This window comes from Schistocerca piceifrons, chromosome 3, assembly GCF_021461385.2.
Source record: "Schistocerca piceifrons isolate TAMUIC-IGC-003096 chromosome 3, iqSchPice1.1, whole genome shotgun sequence".
Classification (NCBI taxonomy): Eukaryota; Metazoa; Arthropoda; class Insecta; order Orthoptera; family Acrididae; genus Schistocerca; species Schistocerca piceifrons.
The window spans coordinates 107,568,611-107,589,500 of record NC_060140.1 but is presented as its reverse complement, the minus strand read 5'-3'; the positions used below and the strand labels follow the sequence as shown (position 1 = coordinate 107,589,500).

General features: G+C 42.8%; 1 protein-coding gene across 1 annotated transcript in view; it reads right to left on the bottom strand.

The window, feature by feature from the left end:
* Nucleotides 1-20,354, bottom strand: part of LOC124788433 (15-hydroxyprostaglandin dehydrogenase [NAD(+)]-like) — a 44,571-nt gene extending 24,217 nt beyond the window's left edge. The window contains exons 1-4 of the mRNA XM_047255704.1: nucleotides 20,262-20,354; nucleotides 14,585-14,708; nucleotides 9,611-9,717; nucleotides 1,871-2,044 (exon numbers count right to left, since the gene is read on the bottom strand). Coding sequence (XP_047111660.1) covers nucleotides 1,871-2,044; nucleotides 9,611-9,717; nucleotides 14,585-14,708; nucleotides 20,262-20,354 — 498 coding nt within the window. The remainder of the gene's footprint in view (nucleotides 1-1,870; nucleotides 2,045-9,610; nucleotides 9,718-14,584; nucleotides 14,709-20,261) is intronic.
* Nucleotides 20,355-20,890: the final 536 nt, after the last annotated feature.

Genomic DNA, 20,890 nt, shown 5'->3' with positions numbered 1-20,890 from the left:
CATGGATTTGTAGGTGTGAAGGATGGTGGAAGGATGCAGACCCCACGTCCGGCCAGACAGGAGTTTCAGGAGGCGGAGGCGGTTGTGAGCTTTGTTTTGGATGGTAAGGAGATGGGGAGTCCAGGTGAGGTGGCGGTCGAGTGTGAGGCCAAGGTATTTGAGGGTAGGCGTGAGGTGGATAGGACGGCCATAAATGGTGAGGTAGAACTGGCTGAGCGAGAGGCACGCGCCTAAGTAGTCTATCGGGGTCGCCGCTATTGGCCGCTAGAACCACGTGTTCCACTGTGGCGCCCTCACACTAAAAGTGGAACAGGAGACGCGCGCCGCCACAGCTTACGGCGCGATGGTGCAGAGACCTCTAGGGGTCTTCGACGTCCATGACGTCTGGCGGGGATTCAAATTCTGCAGCACGCGGTACCAGGCAAGGGAGCCAAAATGTTTGGTGTTTCAAGAGACACAGTAGCGAAGATTTATACCGCATTTAAAGAAAATGGAAAAATATGATCCGCTAAGTCACAAAGTGGACTTGAATGTGTGTGGACTGATCGTGACAAACGGTCATTGACGAAAATTGTAAAGAAGAGAGACAGATGACAGCTGCAAAAGTCACTGCAGAACTGAATGTCACAATTGTGAGCCCTGTCCCCATCAAAACAACACGAAGGGAACTCCATAAACAGAGAATTGAGGGCGAGATGGAATTCCAAAAACACTCGTTAGTGACGCAAATGGCCGTACTTTGAAAACGTAGAAGGCCCGCCATAATACATGGATTATGGAACAATGAAAGAAGTCATTCGGTCATATGAGTCTTGTTCCACACTCTTTGCAACTTCTAGTCGCGTTCACGTCCCAAGAATGAAACATGACAGGGGTTTGGTGATGGTTTTGAGCAGTCATATTGTGGTATTCCATAGGCCCCACGTTTACTCTGTAAAGTTGCATTACTGCCAAGGATTATGTGAGCATTTTGGTTGGTCAGGTCCTTGCCACGGTGCAGTGTTTGTTCCCCAGTGGTGACTCTGTGTTCCTGGACAAGTACCCCATTCACACAGCTAGCATAGTCCAGGACTGTTTTTGTGAGCACAAGGATGAGTTATCATACCTCTCCTGACAACCACAGCCACCAGATCTCAACATCGTTTGTAATCTGGAAAAAAAAATCCATGTAACCACTCAACGAGCGAAATTTAATTTCGTTTCCCCCTCTCCTCGAGGGAGGTTCATTTTTTTTTTTTGGTCAGGCAATGTAGCTAACGTACAATTTCGATAAACAAACACGGTTAAAAGTGAAAAAGACAGACGCTATAGTTCGAATTTGTAAATGCAACCAAACTGAAGTACGATAATGATAGAAAGTGAAGAAATGAATTAAAATTTGTGCCACGGCCGCGTCTTGAACCCATGTCTCTTGCATACTAGGTATGTGTGCTAGCCATTGCATGCACCACCACACCAGTACAGGTAGCACAGCTTCACCAACTATCCTACTCCAGTCTTGTTGCTTCCTATGTAGGTATGCTAGCCATTACAGCAGTGTACATAACGCATTTGCAGAAACTACCGTAGCCCAAGCGCCTCCCTAAAACATACTTCGTTTTACATCTTCAGGAGAGTTGAAGTCCTCGCCTCGGCACAGATTTTAATTCATTTCTTCAGCTTTTAGTATTATAGTGGATAAAGCTGAGACTCAAATGTCTCAAGGAAAATTTAATTACATCAGACTGAAGGAGTTAATTATCGGATAACTGTGGTGCGCAGACTTTCGTGTACCGAATGAGTTACAGACTCGAGCCGGCACTGGAGACAAGAGACAACAGACTGCAAGTGAGGCACGCGGTGCAGTGGGCGTGGCAGCGCTTGGACTCACCCCGTAGCCGCGCGTCATGGCGACGACGGCGTGCTTGGTGCCGCAGTAGATGGGCAGGTTGGCCACCACGGAGACGCCCACGATGGACGCCACGTTGACCACCAGCCCGCCGGGGCCGCCGCCCTCCTTGCCCATGTGCTTGAACGCCAGCAGCATCCCGTGCACCACCCCCTTCTGCGGAACAGACCAGCAGCCTGATGATTACAGCGGAACAGGGAAGGAAACACCCATCTGCCGTTTACCCAGCACCTGTCTGGCATTCACAACGTCAAGACTGCTGTGGAAACCAGGAAGTTGAAAACGACATTGTTAGTGGTAACAGCAATAAAGACACTTGTCAATCGATTTTCAATTTACTCTTTTGACCTGCAGTCTGGAGGCCAACGTAGATCTTACACTACTGGTCATTAAAATTGCTACACCACGAAGATGACGTGCTACAGACGCGAAATTTAACCGACAGGAAGAAGATGCTATGATACGCAAATGATTAGCTTTTCAGAGCATTCACACAAGGTTGGCGCCGGTGGCGACACCTACACATGAGGAAAGTTTCCAACCGATTTCTCATACACAAACAGTAGTTGACCGGCGTTGCCTGGTGAAACGTTGTTGTGATGCCTCGTGTACGGAGGAGGAATGCGCACCATCACGTTTCCGACTTTGATAAAGGTCGGATTGTAGCCTATTGCGATTCCGGTTTATCGTGTCGTGAAATTGCTGCTCGAGTTGGTCGAGATCCAATAACTGTTAGCAGAATACGGAATCGGTGGGTTCAGGAGGGTAATACGGAACGCCGTGCTGGATCCCAACGGCCTCGCATCACTAGCAGTCGAGATGACAGGCATCATATCCGCATGGCTGTAACGGATCGTGCAGCCACGTCTCGATCCCTTAGTCAACAGACGGGGACGTTTGCAAGACAACAACCATCTGCACGAACAGTTCGACGACCTTTGCAGAACCATGGACTATCAGCTCGGAGACCGTGGCTGCGGTTACCCTTTACGCAGCATCACAGACAGGAGCGCCTGCGATGGTGTACTCAACGACTAACCTGGGTGCACGAATGTCAAAACGTCATTTTTTCGGATGAATCAAAGTTCTGTTTACAGCATCATGATGGTCGCATCCGTATTTGGCGACATCGCGGTGAACGCACATTGGAAGCGTGTATTCCTCATCGCCATACTGGCGTATCACCCGGCGTGATGGTATGGGGTGCCATTGGTTACACGTCTCAGTCACCTCTTGTTCGCATTGACGGCACTTTGAACAGTGGACGTTACATTTCAGATGTGTTACGACCCGTGGCTCTACCCTTCATTCGATCCCTGCGAAACCCTACATTTCAGCAGGATAATACACGACTGCATGTTGCGGGTCCTGTACGGGCCTTTCTGGATACAGGAAATGTTCGACTGCTGCCCTGGTCAGCACAATCTTTAGATCTCTCACCAACTGAAAACGTCTGGTCAATGGTGGCAGAGCAACTGTCTCGCTACAATACGCCAGTCACTACTCTTGATGAACTGTGGTATCGTGTTGACGGTGCATGGGCAGCTGTACCTGTACACGCCATTCAAGCTCTGTTTGACTCAATGCCCAGGCGTATCAAGGCCGTTATTACGGCCAGAGGAGGTTGTTCTGGGTACTGATTTCTCACGATCTATGCACCCAAATTGCGTGAAAATGTAATCACATGTCTGTTCTAGTATAATATATTTGTCCAATGACTACCCGCTTATCATCTGCATTTCTTCTTGGTGTAACAATTTTAATGGCCAGTAGTGTATTTCACAAGAGATAAGCATAATTTTAAAATAATCCCAGAGGTAAGTAAGTTGTCTTTCACATCTCTTTGTAGAACTACTACAACTAACTTATTCTGCTGTGCCTGAAATAAATATGTGTTTCAAAAATGAGACATAGAATAGACATACAGAGAAGAAGAGTTAATGTGAACATACATATTTCTATAGTTACGTGCATTGCACACAATATATCTACTCGTACACTGTAACTATAACTTTTCCTGGACTTAAAATATACAAATTAAAACTGCGGAGCAACATTTTGACATGTTTCGCACGACTAACGCGATCATCTTCAGAGCTATGGAAAAACGAAGTATTACACCACCGTACAAATCACATATTCAACCTGCAACGTGATAGCTTACATCACTTAGCTGAGGTCCACACGTTACCAACATCGGGCTGTGCGTATCGGGGCCATCATATGTAAAGTGGAGTAAGTTTGTTTGTGAACAGCTAACGTAAACTCTCTGGTCAGATACATTCTAAGATTAAAAAGGAAGACATTTCCTGTTGAGGAAGTCAAAGCCCTATCGATATGCGCTTTGGGTGGAACTAACTCACGAAGCCTGACGTAATATAAAGAACTATAATATTACTAAACCATAGAATAGACAGTATACATAAACGAAAGCAGATGGCGGCTCCTTTCGTTTGTGTGAGGTGGAGCGTTGCGCTCGATGCCTTATTGAAAGCGAGTAATCGTGAAACGATAGCTGCTTTTCGCCACTGCTCGAGCTGGAGTTTATCAAATTGAAGTAATCTAACTACACAGAAACTTTTTTGAAATGAAACCATAATGAAACAGGCTGTGATGAATCTTCCGTTAAAAACTTATCACATAAGCTTTTAAATTCATTATTCTTCACATGTGCAAGCTGTGAACTGCTGCTATTTTTAGCGTCAGATGACAATGAAGCCATTTTGTTTTGTAACTACGGTGTTTTCGTCCAGCGATTTTATTTTACTTCTTAATTTTTCCTTTTCTGGGGCAGTGAACGGATAAATCAACTTTACTTACAACAGACGACAGTTATGAAACACTGTTCAGGTGTTTGTATCGATGCACGTAACGTATGATACGTGCTATCGAGAGTCTTTGGATGAATATGTATCTGTAACAACAAATTACCAGCTCCTGTCAGTTACCATGTTGTTGCAGGTATAGTGAAATTCAGAATACGACCTTAAAAGGTGTCACTGTAGTGTGGGTCCTTTCGTAAAATGACGTATAATAGCTAGTTTTTACTTCTAATTAAGAGTGATTTGGAAATGACATGAAATACAGATGTTACAAATTTAAGTAATACATTCGTACAATAATGTTTTTCCTAGTGTGTGAGGTGTAATGTGTTATTTATACATGGCGATGTATGTAGACAATGTAGTCATTCTCCATGTTGATTTTACAGGTGCTTGACAATGACGCTTAGTCGAAATTAGGTAATCGCGCTATTAGAGTGTAAGTGTAACGAAATTTCTGTCAAGTTTTGGCCTAAATATGAAGAAGCGTTTCACCTTTCCTATTATGTAACTGTTGGTGCAACATGTCTTCCTCTTCACGACTGAACTGCAGGATACTTGCGCGTGGTGCACTCACACAGAACGGTCAAATAAATTATAACATTATGACCACCTACTTAAAATCGTGTTGGTTCACCTCTGGAACAAAATCCACCACTAACTCTGCGTGCCATGGATTCGACAAGTACTTGACAGAACAAGAGGTTGTAGAGAGTTTCAGGGAGAGCATTAGGGAACGATTCACAAGAATGAGGGAAAGAAATACAGTAGATGAGGAATGGGCAGCTTTGAGAGATGAAATAGTAAAGGCAGCAGAGGATCAAGTAGGTAAAAAGACCAGGGATAGTAGGAATCCTTGGGTAACAGAAGAAATATTAAATTTAATTGATGAAACGAGAAACTACAAAAATGCAGTAAATGAAGCAGGCAAAAAGGAAAACAAAAGTCTCAAAAATGAGATCGACAGGAAGTACAAAATGGCTAAGCAGGGATGGCTAGAGGACAAATGTAAGGATGTAGAGGCTTATCTCACTAGGTGTAAGGTAGATACTGCCTACACGAAAATTCGATTTGGATAAAAGAGAACCACTTGTATGAATATCAAGAGCTCAGATGGAAACCCAGTTCTAAGCAAAGAAGGGAAAGCAGGAAGGTGGAAGGAGTATATAGAGGATCTATACAGAGCGATGTACTTGAGGACAATATTATGGAAATGGAAGAGGATGTAGATGAAGATGAAATGGGAGATATGATACTGTGTGAAGAGTTTCACAGAGCACTGAAAGATCTAAGCCGAAACAAGGCCCCGGGAGTAAACATTCCATTAGAGCTACTGATAGCCTTGGGAGAGCCAGCCTTGACAAAACTGTACCATCTGGTGGGCAAGATGTATGAGACAGGCGAAATACCCTCAGACTTCAAGAAGAATATAATAATTCCAATCCCAAAGAAAGCAGGTGTTGACAGAGTGAAAATTACCATCAGTTTAATAAGTCACAGCTGCAAAATACTAACACGAATCCTTTACAGCCGAATGGAAAAACTGGTAGAAACCGACCTCGGGGAAGATCAGTTTGAATTCCGTAGAAATGTTGGAACACGTGAGGCAATACTGACTCTTCGACTTATCTTAGAAGATAGATTAAGGAAAGGCAAACGTACGTTTCTATCATTTGTAGACTTAGAGAAAACTTTTGACAATGTTGACTGGAATACTCTTTTTCAAATTCTGAAGGAGGCAGGTGTAAAATACAGGGAACAAAATGCTATTTACAATTTGTACAGAAACCAGATAGCAGTTATAAGAGTCGAGGGGCATGAAAGGGAAGCAGTGATTGGGAAGGGAATGAGACAGGATTGTAGCCTATCCCCGATGTTATTTAATCTGTATATTGAGCAAGCAGTAAAGGAAACAAAATAAACATTTGGAGTAGGAATTAAAATCCATGGAGAAGAAATAAAAACTTTGAAGTTCGCCGTTGACACTGTAATTCTGTCAGAGACAGCAAAGGACCTGGAAGAGCAGCTGAACGGAATGGACAGTGTCTTGAAAGGAGGATATAAGATGAACACCAACAAAAGCAAAACGAGGATATTGGAATGTCGTCGAATTAAATCGGGTAATGCTGAGGGTATTAGAATAAGAAATGAGACGCTTAAAGTAGTAAAGGAGTTTTGCTATTTGGGGAGCAAAATAACTGATGACGGTCGAAGTAGAGAGGATATAAAATGTAGACTGGCAATGGCAAGGAAAGCGTTTCTGAAGAAGAGAAATTTGTTAACATCGAGTATAGATTTAAGTGTCAGGAAGTCTTTTCTGAAAGTATTTGTATGGAGTGTAGTCATGTATGGAAGTGAAACATGGACGATAAATAGCTTAGACAAGAAGAGAATAGAAGCTTTCGAAATGTGGTGCTACAGAACGATGCTGAACATTAGATGGGTAGACCTCATAACTAATGAGGAGGTATTGAATAGAATTGGGGAGAAGAGGAGTTTGTGGCACAACTTGACTAGGAGAAGGGATCGGTTGGTAGGACATGTTCTGAGGCGTCAAGGGATCACCAATTTAGTATTTGAGGGCAGCGTGGAGGGTAAAAATCGTAGAGGGAGACCAAGAGATGAATACACTAAGAAGATTCAGAAGGATGTAGGTTGCAGTAAGTACTGGGGGACGAATAAGCTTGCACAGGATAGAGTAGCATGGAGAGCTGCATCAAACCAGTTTCTGGGCTGAAGACCACAACAACGATAATAATTACACTTTACATTTCATATCTTATACTGGCATTGAAATATAGATATTATTCATTTCATTAATCTTAAAACATTTACCCTCATGTTTAGAGAAAACCGTACATCTTGAACAATTAGAGATGGGATGTTCATATTGACAGGACATGTACATTAGTATGTTCTGCAGGAATGATTATCGATATCGCGGCATAACGCCACCTTCCGTTGTCGCCATAAACCGAAGGTAATGGATCAGTGTGACCTGAGCAGACGTGCAGGATGCGTCACAGACGTATGGGCGAACCGTACCGTCAAATCAGTGAGTCTGAAAGAGGGCGCGTTGTTGGCATGAGAGAACGTGATGCATCCATCCGGGAAATTGCTGCTCTTGCGGGACTAAGTGTTTCGGTAGCAAACGGGTGTGTGCAGAATGATTCACGGAAGGCCGTAGAACAGGACGAGATGGGTCAGGTCGCACCACCCAGACCAACCCCCAAGGAGATCGACATCTCATCGGCTCTGGCGCAACAGTGGAATAGTGTAACACGTCGTACATTGTGAGGGGTGACAATCCGTCGCTGTTTATTACGTCATGGGTGACGTGCGCGTCGTCCAGTTCTCCGCCTACCTTTGACGAATGTGCGGGAACATGCTAGACGGCAATGGTGTATGGAACGACGTCACTGGGGGCAGAAATGGCATCCGATAATGTTTTCGGACGAATCCAGGATCTGTTTGCTTGAAAAGATGGCCACATTTTGGTTCGCCGCAGATAGAGGGAGCGGTATCACAGTGACTGCATTCGCACATGACATACAACGAGAACTCAATGGTGCGGTGTGCTATTGGGTATACCCACAAATCACAGTTGGTGCGTGTGAAGGGCATTGAGACATGTGTCATTTATGTGATCCATACCCATACACTTTCTGCACAATATCCCAGACTGTTGCTGATAATTCTTCCGGGTTATATGGCCGTGGTCCATGAATTCTTCTATTCCTAACGTTTCGTCCAATATTACATTGGACATCTTCAGAGGTATGGCTGGTCCTGCTGAGTCGGCCATATAACCCGGAAGAATTATCAACAACAGTATCATCCGGTCGTGAAAGCCTTCAATGTATGAATATTCCAGACGCTATTTTTCACCGAGACAATGCACAACCACACGTTGCTGCAGGAACACTTGTCTTCCCGCTCAGCCTTTTTCCCTGGTCCGCCAGATAACCAGACTTGTCGTCAATCGAAAATGTCACGTGGGATATGGTGAAATGGTGGGTGCACTGCTGTGACTCAATGCCAACCACCACAGTTGAACTTTGGAACCAGGTGAATGCAGCATGGCTGGCTATACCACAGGAAGCCAATTCGCGCCTTACACGCTTCGATACCTTCACGCATGGAACAAGTTACCAGGACCCATGGCAGACCCTGTGCCTACTAGGCAACAGGACACATGATAAGCCGAGGTGACTGAAATGCTAATCATTTCTGCAGAACGTATTATTGTACATGTGCTGTTAATATGAACGTCCTGTCTCTAGTCGTTCAAAGTGTACTGTTTTTTCTGAACGTGAGTGTGCAATTGTGGTGTCACAGCTCAAGCCATTTGCTCTAGAAGAGGCAATAAGCAAGGCAGAAAGTCGAATCCAGAAAGGGCTAAAGAGCTCCGTGATCGTCGCGGGTGGAAACAAGACCGGCTGTGCAGTTGGTCGGTCCCCAACCATAGATCCAACCTCAAAAGATATTTAATAACGCGGGGATTCCTTTCAGAATGGCAGTAACATGTATCACTGCGTGAAATGTAGCCTATCTCGCAGAATGCGTGGTCTAGCACTCCTCAACATGGGACGTGATAGCGCAGACGCAAATGCACGCAGTGTGTCCGATACTGGGGTGAAATCGTGTAGCTTTCTGCATTTTTTAATATGTCTTAATTACTTTGTCAGCTTTATGTTTTATATCGTTCCATACCGGATCTGTCTAGCTATGTTAGAATACCTAACGAACTTTCATGTCTTTCTGACACGAAATAAATATATAAATAAACCAGCAGAACCTATAACAAAAAAATACAAAAGAGTTGACTACCACTTTAAACGTTATGTCGGGAAGACTTTTTCATTTGCTTGGTACTTAGTACGACCTCTATGTGACTTACCATATTAATGTCGATTTGCTTTTCCCAGATGCTGTCCCGCATGATACCAGCATTGTTGATGACGATGTCTAGGCGCTTGAAGGTGCTTTTCGCTTTTTTGAACACTTCTGAAAAACGAAACAAACAGGAGTATGAAAACATTGCACCACCTTTTGCGACACAGACGTTATCAGGCTCGTCTATGTACATGGCACCCGCTGTTATGCCTCCGTTTTCAAGAATTTCACGCACCGAATACCAAAGACGAGTCAAGTCAAGCATGAGCCTGGCAAGGGGGGCAGCAGAGTGACGTGTTGTAATTCAAAGTTAAAAATATGCGGATACTCCGTACTCAAACAGAATATCAGTCGTCTCTCCCGGCTGAGGACAGAAACAAAAAATGACAGAGATGGCCCAGGTATACAGTACATCGGGTGTCTCCAATTACATCTGATGTGATTCCTGGCGCGTGCTTCACCTGATCTGCCTGTACCAAGAATTTGCAAAACTCAACCAATGAAAGGAAGGAGTTGTGTACTGAATATTTGTTCCTTTCTGTTGATTTGCTATAGTGGAACAGAGCTGCTCACGCTCGTAAAATGGGGCACTGTAGCAGACCCGTCACAAGACCACGGATTTTGGACTGTTAAACGCACAGCTGTCCGAGGCAACTGCTTTTAATTCCCCTAATAACTTTTCCTTTGATTTTTCTCTTCGTCATACCCTGTCTTAGATACATTTCTCCAGAAAGACTACCTTGCTCCTGCTTTTATACGAAGTCCCCAGTCTGGCGCCTTCAGTTCCATCTAGACTTAGGCGCAAGACATCTTCGTGCCACCATTCATATGTCTCGGACAAAACCTACTTTTGAAATAATGTGATGTGTGACCTGTCTCCGTCATTTGTTTACTTGCTATTGGAGTACGCATTGGGAGAGCACAAGCTTTATGTTTACAGAAATGAGTGTTCTAGATAAAACAAAAAATAATGAAGGTAAGCTAAATTAGTGTGTTCACTTTGTAGTAAGCAATATTCTCACTACCTCTATACTGTGCACCATTTACATAGTAAATAATTTGTCAGAACCACTTGTGGTAGTTATAATAGATAGTGTTGCTTCTGTTACGCACACACTGAGAAGCTAATGAGTTGGTAGTGGTCTTGTTGTGCTACTCTAAAAATAATTTTGTATCACCTACATTTATTAACTATAAAAAATGTGCCTTAGTGCAGCGTTTGCAATCAATAACAAATTAACATATTATGTGTGCCAACTGCTCAAATGTAATTACACTAAAACTATTTGTTTCCATAAGATATTCTGATTTGTACAACGGGCCAAATGACTGCTGCTACACTTTACAACATTTGCTGTGATATATTCCCTTTCCATCACACACTAAGAGTTAAGATACTGTTAATATGGCTACTGTGTTAATAATTATCTCATGGTTAATTCTTTGGGTGTAAGTTATTACTTTCAGAGAAATAAAACATAGAGAATCATGTATGTTGCAGGAGGGGATATTAAGCTCTCAATTAATTGTTAAAATTAATGGTGAACTTTCGCTACTAGTTTTGGCCAACCAACTATTATCAAGCATAAGCGGGCATGAAGTGCTGGAAAGTTGCACCATAATAAGAATAATTTGCTCTTTTGTGTCCACCATAGTAGTACAAAATTTTTTACAATAATAGCTGTGTACAACAGATTTCATAAAGACGCAAAGCTCACAAAGACAGCTAGTCATACACTAGCTAGAGTGTGACTTGCTGTCGTGGCGAACTTTGCTTCTTTATGAAATCTGTTGTGCAGAGCTATTATTACAATGACAGCTAGTCACACAGTAGCTAGAGGATGAATAGCTGTCGTGCTGAACTTTGCTTCTTTATTAAATCTATTGTACACAGCTGTTATTGCAAAAGAGCAGATTACTCTTATTATAATATAACTTTCCAACTGTTCATGCCAGCTTATGCTTGATAATGCTCATTTTATTGAAACTAGTAGCGAAACCCACTGTGCAAAATAAAGGACAGCTGAAGGTTCACAATGAATTTTAACAAAGCATACAAAGCTAGAATTTGATAGCAGTGCCTTAGTTCGTGGTATTAGCAGGTGGCGATAGGTCTGTGGATGGTGTCTGCAGTGCATGATGTCCATGCTGCTCGACAGAAAAAAAATCTCTCTGCAAGTGGCGGTAATCAGCTGCATTTCATGCATTTCAGTGGTCTAGTTGAGTTGCGTTTACTGGCGTTGGGTCTGAAAGATAATCAATGCCGTTCTGCAAAATTTTTCTCTAGGCAGCTGCTTACTTTTGATTTGCCAGCTTGTGTCTTCAATTCAACTGCATGTTCTGTAAGAGCCTTACACTAGCGTCTCAACTGTGTAAACATTTCTTACCTTGTTGTCCAACAAAATGCTGTCCCTTCTGGATGGACCATGGTGCTCAAATGAAGTGGTTCAAATGGCTCGGAGCACTATGGGACTTAACTTCAGAGGTCATTAGTCTCCTAGAACTTAGAACTACTTAAACCTAACTAACCTAAGGACATCACACACATCCGTGCCCGAGGCAGGATTCGAACCTGCGACCGTAGCGATCGCGCGGTTCCAGACCATGGTGCTTTGGGGCTCTCCTTGAACGTCAATTTCTAATTACTTGTCAGTCTCCGTGCCTGCATCTGCAAGTGATTTGAAGTCTTCTCTTATAGATACTTCATGACTTTCAAATCGCTAAATATTGGTAGTTAGCAATGGTGAAACGATTCATTATTGTGTCTTCAATATGAATTGTTTGTAATCTTAAACATGGCTGAAATCATTATATTCGTTACTTTACACCGAAAGCAACTTGTGATTTGCACAAGCCTCTCCTACAGCTACACATTTGATCCATTTCCCATCTTTAGTTTTGATGTCGTTAAAAATATGCTTTTGACGTCTAGCTATTGGTCTTTTTCCAGAAATGTTCAAATCAACGTGTGCTCAGGCTTTTGTGAAGATCCATTCCCTTCATATGATACACCATTACAATCGTTTTACTTCATGTATCTTAGACAAATTATTGCATATCCTTGTTGTAATCAGATATTTCCAAACTTTGTTTTATATATTTTTGTCATATCAGAACAAGAACAGAAGATCCTTCCTTTCTATTACTTGAAGATGTGTTTAGCTGATCCAGTGACTGCTGTTGCCTCTAAATCATAGGCCACAAAGGCACATGTCGCGTTTAGAAGGCTGTGAGAATATTTCATTCCAATGTACTTGACACACTACACGGTAGAGTTTGGTATCTTTCTGTTGTCTGTTCCAATGCCCAAAGAGCGCTACTCAAGTGCTGTAAGTTATTTACAATTTCTATCTCTTCATTTCCTACAGAACAGGAAGCAAAAAGTTTCCTTATATGAATCAAGTAATTTAAATAAGTTTGTCGCTTCATCTAACTGGGGTGAAATTACATTAGGTGTTCCACAGAGTTCAGTCATGGGTCCCCTCCTGTTCTTGATATATGTGAACGACCTCCCTTCCTATCTGAAACAGGAAGCTGAACTGACACTGTTTGCTGATGATACAAGCATCATTATTAATCCAGTAAAAGAAAGTCATATTGAAAATGACACAAATAAGGTCTTCTGCAAATCGGCTTGCTCTAAACTTTCAAAAAACAGAGTACATTCAATTTTCTGCTGCAAAAAGTACAATTCCTTCAGTAAATATAACACATCAACAGAAGTCAGTAGACAGGGTAGAGCATACTAAGTTTTTAGGTGTACATACAGATGAGAATCTTAATCGCAAAATTCATATTTTGGATCTCCTAAAGCGACTAGGTTCAGCAACTTTTGCGATCAGAATAATTGTCAATTTTGAGGATATAGAAATTAGTAAGCTAACGTACTTTGCATACTTTCACTCTCTGATGTCATACAGAATAATATTTTGGTGTAACAACATTCAGACAAAAAGTATTCACTGCTCAAAAGAAAGTGGTTAGAATAATGTGTGGGGTTCATAGTCGCACATCTTGTAGGCATCTTTTTAAAAGATTGGGAATTCTTACAACAGCCACACAATACATCTACTCACTAATGAAATTTGTTCTCAACAACATGGACCAGTTTAAAATCAACAGTGACATTCATGATTACAATACCAGAAAAAAGAAAGACCTACACTATCCTTTGCTTAACCTATCTTTGGCACAGAAAGGGGTAAAATATGCTGCTATAAAACTTTTTGATAAATTACCAGATGAAACAAAATGTCTGACAGACAGCAGTAATAGCTTCAAGACATATCGAAATCATACCTCCTTGACAACTTCTTCTATACCATAGGTGAATTCTTGAATAGGAATAAATAAATCTATAAATATAGTATATGCATTTTGTGCCATTTAAGAGAATGGGGTACATAAAATAAATATTAATCTTTAACTCTGTATTGTAATATATAAATATATATTAAAAATTTTGTTTCATATGTGCATTTCTTGTGCACTTGACATGTTTCACATCATAACGGCTACCGTACCATACGATTGATCAATGGGACACGTAACCAACTAACTAACTAACTAACTAACTAACTTTGCAATTCTTAGAGTGATGCAGAATTTCTGTGCAACGCATAACCTACTTCCTTCTTTTCTCCATACATTTTTCGTGTGAGACAGCTGGTTTAGTTTATATTTGTACACTATACCATTAACGTTAATGAAGACTAGAGCATTAGATGTTACATCCTTTCTTTCGATTGCTTTCAGTAGTTCTTCAATTATGATAAAAGAAGCGTTTCCCAAAAGGGTAAGACCTTGTCAATGCCTGGAAAACAGACAGTTGGCGAAGACATGTGAGGCGTAGAGTTGAAAACTTGCTAGTACGGCAGAGAAAGATCCTCAGGTGTGAAATCAAGAAACACCTGAAATCTTCAAATATCAGTTGCTAGTATGCATACAGCGTTGTCGCCAACGGCCCCACTTGACTCACCCTCCAGCTGTGCCGGGTCGGTGACGTCCGCCTTGACGAAGACGACCCGCCCGCTGCCGAACTGCTGCTCCAGCTCCTGCGCGAACTTCTGGCCCACGGCCGCGTCCACGTCCGACAGAGCCACCTGCCAACATGGCGCCCGCTCAGCCCTCTCGCTGCCAGCAGCGTAAACAAAGTGAACACACGAAGTGGCTTCAAAATACACTACTTGCCATTAAAATTGCTGCACCAAGAAGAAATACAGATGATAAAATCGTATTCATTGCACAAATATATTATCTAGAACTGACAAGTGATTACATTTTCACGCAATTTGGGTGCATAGATCCTGAGAAATCAGTACCCAGAACAACCACCTCTGGCCGTAATAACGGCCTTGATACGACTGGGCGTTGAGTCAAACAGAGCTAGGATGGCGTGTACAGGTACAGCTGCCCATGCACCATCAACACGACACCACAGTTCATCAAGAGAAGTGACTGGCGTATTGTGACGAGCCAGTTGCTCGGCCAACATTGACCAGACGTTTTCAATTGGTGGGAGATCTGGAGAATGTGCTGGCCAGGAGAGCAGTCGAATATTTTCTATATCCAGAAAGGCCCGTACAGGACCTGCAACATGCGGTCGTGCATTATCCTGCTCAAATGTAGGCTTTCGCAGGAATCGAATGAAGGGTAGAGCCACGAGTCGTAACACATCTGAAATGTAACGTCCACTGTTCAAAGTGCCGTCAATACTAACAAGGGGAGACCGAAACGTGTAACCAATGGCACCCCATACCACCACGCAGGGTGATACGCCAGTATGGCGATGACGAATACACGCTTCCAATGAGCGTTCACCGCGATATCGCCAAACACGGATGCGACTATCATGATGCTGTAAACAGAACCTGGATTCATCCAAAAAAATGACGTTTTGCCATTAGTGCACCCAGGTTCGTCGTTGAGTACACCATCGCAGGCGCTCCTGTCTGGAAGCGTGTATTCGTCATCGCCATACTGGCGTATCACCCGGCGTGATGGTATGGAGTGCCATTGGTTACACGCCTCGGTCACCTTCGCATTGACGGCACTTTGAACAGTGGACGTTACATTTCAGATGTGTTACGAGGCGTCGCTTTACCCTTCATTTGATCCCTGTGAAACCCTACATTTCAGCAGGATAATGCACGACCGCATGTTGCAGGTCCTGTACGGGCCTTTCTGGATAGAGAAAATGTTCGACTGCTGCACTGGCCAGCACATTCTCCAGATCTCTCACCAATTCAAAACGTCTGGTCAATAGTGACCGAACAACTGGCTCGTCACAATACGCCAGTCACTACTCTAGATGAACTCTGGTATCGTGTTGAAGGTGCATGGGCAGCTGTACATGTACACCCCATCCTAGCTCTGTTTGACTCAGCGCCCAGTCGTATCAAGGCCGTTATTGCGGCCAGAGGTGGTTGTTCTGGGTACTGATTTCTCATGATCTATGCACCCTAATTGTGTGATAATGTAATCACATGGCAGTTCTAGTATAATATATTTGTTCAATGAATACCCGTTTAGCATCTGCATTTCTTCTTGGTGTAGCAATTTTAATGGCCAGTAGTGTAGGACGCTAGTGTCCACAGCGGCGATCAGGAATTTCACGCTGCCACTAGCTACGTTTCTAGCATTTGTAGACTTAGAGAAAGGTTTTGACAATGTTGACTGGAATACTCTCTTTCAAATTCTAAAGGTGGCAGGGGTAAAATACAGGGAGCGAAAGGCTATTTACAACTTGTACAGAAACCAGATGGCAGTTACAAGAGTTGAGGGACATGAAAGGGAAGCAGTGGTTGGGAAGGGTGTAAGACAGGGTTGTAGCCTCTCCCCGATGTTATTCAATCTGTATATTGAGCAAGCAGTAAAGGAAACAAAAGAAAAATTTGGAGTAGGTATTAAAATCCATGGAGAAGAAATAAAAACTTTGAGGTTCGCCGATGACATTGTAATTCTGTCAGAGACAGCAAAGGACTTGGAAGAGCAGTTGAACGGAATGGATGGTGTCTTGAAGGGAGGATATAAGATGAACATCAACAAAAGCAAAACGAGGATAATGGAATGTAGTCGAGTTAAGTCGGGTGATGCTGAGGGTATTAGATTAGGAAATGAGACATTTAAAGTAGTAAAGGAGTTTTGCTATTTGGGGAGCAAAATAACTGATGATGGACGAAGTAGAGAGGATATAAAATGTAGACTGGCAATGGCAAGGAAAGCGTTTCTGAAGAAGAGAAATTTGTTAACATCGAGTATAGATTTAAGTTTCAGGAAGTTATTTCTGAAAGTATTTGTATGGAGTGTAGCCATGTATGGAAGTGAAACATGGACGGTAAATAGTTTGGACAAGAAGAGAATAGAAGCTTTTGAAATGTGGTGCTACAGAAGAATGCTGAAGATTAGATGGGTTGATCACATAACTAATGAGGAAGTATTGAATAGGATTGGGGAGAAGAGAAGTTTGTGGCACAACTTGACCAGAAGAAGGGATCGGTTGGTAGGACATGTTCTGAGGCATCAAGGGATCACCAATTTAGTATTGGAGGGCAGCGTGGAGGGTAAAAATCATAGGGGGAGATCAAGAGATGAATACACCAAGCAGATTCAGAAGGATGTAGGTTGCAGTAGGTACTGGGAGATGAAGAAGCTTGCACAGGATAGAGTAGCATGGAGAGCTGCATCAAACCAGTCTCAGGACTGAAGACCACAACAACAACAACACCTTTCTTCCTCTTTCTGGTCACAAAGTGGTGCAGGAAGTTTCTTCCACCACCAGTGTAACGTACCTTCAAGAAATAAAACCTATGTTCGTGTGTGAAAATGGACTGGGTTACCAGTAATCGGAATCTAGCCTACATAACACTACATGCGTGTTGTATTCGCATCAGTTTCATTTAAACCCTCAACAGATCGGTACATGAAAAACGTAAAACTTATGTTTCGAAAAGCTGTCTGACTGCGTATTTGAATGTGAAAAACTACAGGAACAAATGAACCTATAACGGTGAATACCTAAGCTATCTGACTGTGTATTTGAATAAGAATTTACAAGTGATACAGAATCTGGCTTGTGCAACGTAATGTACTGGATTAGAGTACGTGACATGTTGTGGTGTGTCAGTGTCTCTGGTTTGCCCTAAGTTTTCGCACTCACCCCTTTAGATGACTGCCTTTTTCCAAGTGGTTTACAGCAATTCGCAGCGGCATGCAGCAGCAGCGGCTAGTGCTTCCTGCTGCTAAGGATGAATTTAATAAAAAGGAGTTTGCTTGGGACCTGTTATCTACTAAATAACATGCAAGAAAGGATTTCATACATCTATTTAAAAACTGTAGAAATCATCATGAGCAATAATAGTTGGAGAAGTATTAATAATGGCGAAATGCTTGACAATGATCTTATAAGTGTCAATAATGGCTGAGTGCCAGATTAACAAATTATTTCACTTTCGAAGTTACATTAACATTTAATAACCACAGTATATTTATGAATTAGATGTGGAGAATTATAATTATTTTTCGATGGGTAAGGAGGCTTATAACTGACAAGCAAAACATGGGATTATCGCAAACTCGGGCTAACAATCAAGAGCCTAATCCTGTAATTGCGCTTTACGCTATGCTTGCGAATTTTACCTTGAGTTCCATCTTCAAGCATAGTTAAGCCATCTAAATCTCTCCTGGCCATATAAATGAAATCAGGCTTTGAGTGTGGTAAGATCTGCCATAAACGATGTGAGGGCAGCGTGACACGTCTTGATTTCTGAGGTTTTAAATTAGACTTAATTTATGAAATCCCATCTTACAAGTTATTTAGTAGTTAACAGGTCCCAAGCAAACTTCTTTTTATTAAATTCATTCTTCGTAACCATAAGCTTTAGCTGCTGCTGCTGCATGCCTCTACGAATTGCTGTAAACCAATTGGAATAAGGCACTCACCTAAAGAGGTGAGTGTAAACTTAGGGCAAACCAGAGGCACTGACACTCCACAAAATGTAATGTATTCTAATCCAGTAAATGCCGTTGCACAAGCCAGATTATGTATCACTTGTGAATTCTTATTCAAATACAAAGTCAGATAGATTAGGTATTCATTCTTACAGGTTCATTTGTTCCTGTAGTTTTTCATATTTAAATACGCAGTCGCCGGCCGCTAAGACCGAGCGGTTCTAGGCGCTTCAGTCCGGAACTACGCGGCTGCTACGGTCGCAGGTTGCAATCCTGCTTCGGGCATGGATGTGTGATGTCCTTAGGTTAGATAGGTTTAAGTAGTTCTAAGTCTAGGGGACTGATGACCTCAGATGTTAAGTCCCATACTGCTTAGAGTCATTTGAATACGTAGTCATGCTTAGAGCCATTTGAACCATTTGAATACGCAGTCAGATAGCTTATCCAAACGTTAGTTTTAAGTTTTTCGTGTAACGATCTGTTGACGACTTAAATGGCAGTGAAATAACACGTACACACTATTATGCAGGTTAGATTCCTATTACTGATAGCTCAGGTTGCTTATCGATTCCATTTTCACAGACGAAAATTGAGTTGTACGAGGGTAATCCCTAAAGTAAGGTCTCCTAACTTTTTATAATTACATAGAACTGCTTATTTCTACAATGGTTTGCATCAGTTTACAGCTTGAACTTTTAGCTATTTTTCTACATAATCACCATTTCTGTCGATGCATTTTTGTAGACGCTGTGGCAGTTTTTGTATGCCCATGTCATACCAGCTCGGCGTCATGCTGTTCAGAAAGTTATGAACCTCTTCTTTCACCTCGTCGTCGGAGCTGAATCGCTTTCCGGCCAAATGTTCTTTTAACCTAGGGAACAGGTGATAGTCACTGAGCGCCAAGTCAGGACTGTAGGGAGGGTGGGTGATTGTGTTCCGCTGAAACTGTTGCAGGAGAGCAACGGTTTGCCGAGGGATGTGTGGGCGAGCGTTGTCATGGAGAATGTGTACGCCCTTGCTCAACATTCCTCTTCTCCGGTTCTGAACTGCCCGTTTGAGTTTTTTCAGAGTCTCACAGTACCTGTTAGCGATTCAGCTCCGACGACGAGGTGAAAGAAGAGGCTCATAACTTTCAGAACAGCATGGCGCCGAGCTGGTATGACATGGACATACAAAAACTGCCACAGTATCTACAAAAATGCATCGACAGAAATGGTGATTATGTCGAATAGTAGGTAAATGTTCAAGCTGTAAAGTGATGTACGTCATTGTAGAAATAAACAGGTCTATCTACTTATAAAAAAAAGGGGACATTACTTTTGAGATTACCCTCGTAGGTACTTTATGCCAGGAGTCGCACGACTACCTACGAGTCGAATGTCACCCCACAAGAGCGAATTAGCAACATCGACTACACAAACCAGTAATAGGCAGACGAGGTGCTAGTCTTCTGACGTCGGGTACACAATGGCAGATGTGTGAAAAAGGTCGACCTTGTGGCGGACAAATCGGTGGCTTGCGCAACACTGCACATCCCGCGAGGCGCTCTTCAGATTGGCTTAACAGCGCTGTGCGGACGCTGCGCACTTTCCTCGGCCTTGATCCAGACGCCTCGAACACGTGACATGTGGCCACGTCACTCACGCCCACACACCCACCCACCCACCCACACACCCACACACACACACACACACACACACACTGACCTTGGCGCCCGCGGACAGCAGCGCCCTGCTGAAGGCTCTGCCCAGGCCGCCGGCCGCTCCCGTGATAAGCGCCACCTTGCCAGAGGGGTCCATCCTGCAACACGAGAGAACTGCTGTGTGACGCGCGGCAGGACGAGAAGGGTGCAAACGATTCTCTGACAGCTCTGGAAAACATAGTTGCATAAATATATACAGGGAGGGCCATTGATCCTGACCGGGCCAAATATCTCAAGAAATAAGCGTCAAACGAAAAAACTACAAAGAGGGAAACTTGTCTAGCTTGAAGGGGGAAACCAGATGGCGCTATGGTTGGCCCGCTAGATGGCGCTGCCATAGGTCAAACCGATATCAACTGCGTTTTGTTAAATAGGAACCCCCATTTTTTATTACATATTCGTGTAGTACGTAAAGAAATATGAATGTTTTAGTTCGACCACTTTTTTCGCTTTGTGATAGATGGCGCTGTAATAGTCACAAACATATGACTCACAATTTTAGACGAACAATTGGTAAAAGGTAGCTTTTTAAACTAAAATACAGAACGTAGGTACGTTTGAACGTTTTATTTCGGTTGTTCCAATGTGATACATGTACCTTTGTGAACTTATCATTTGTGAGAACGCATGCTG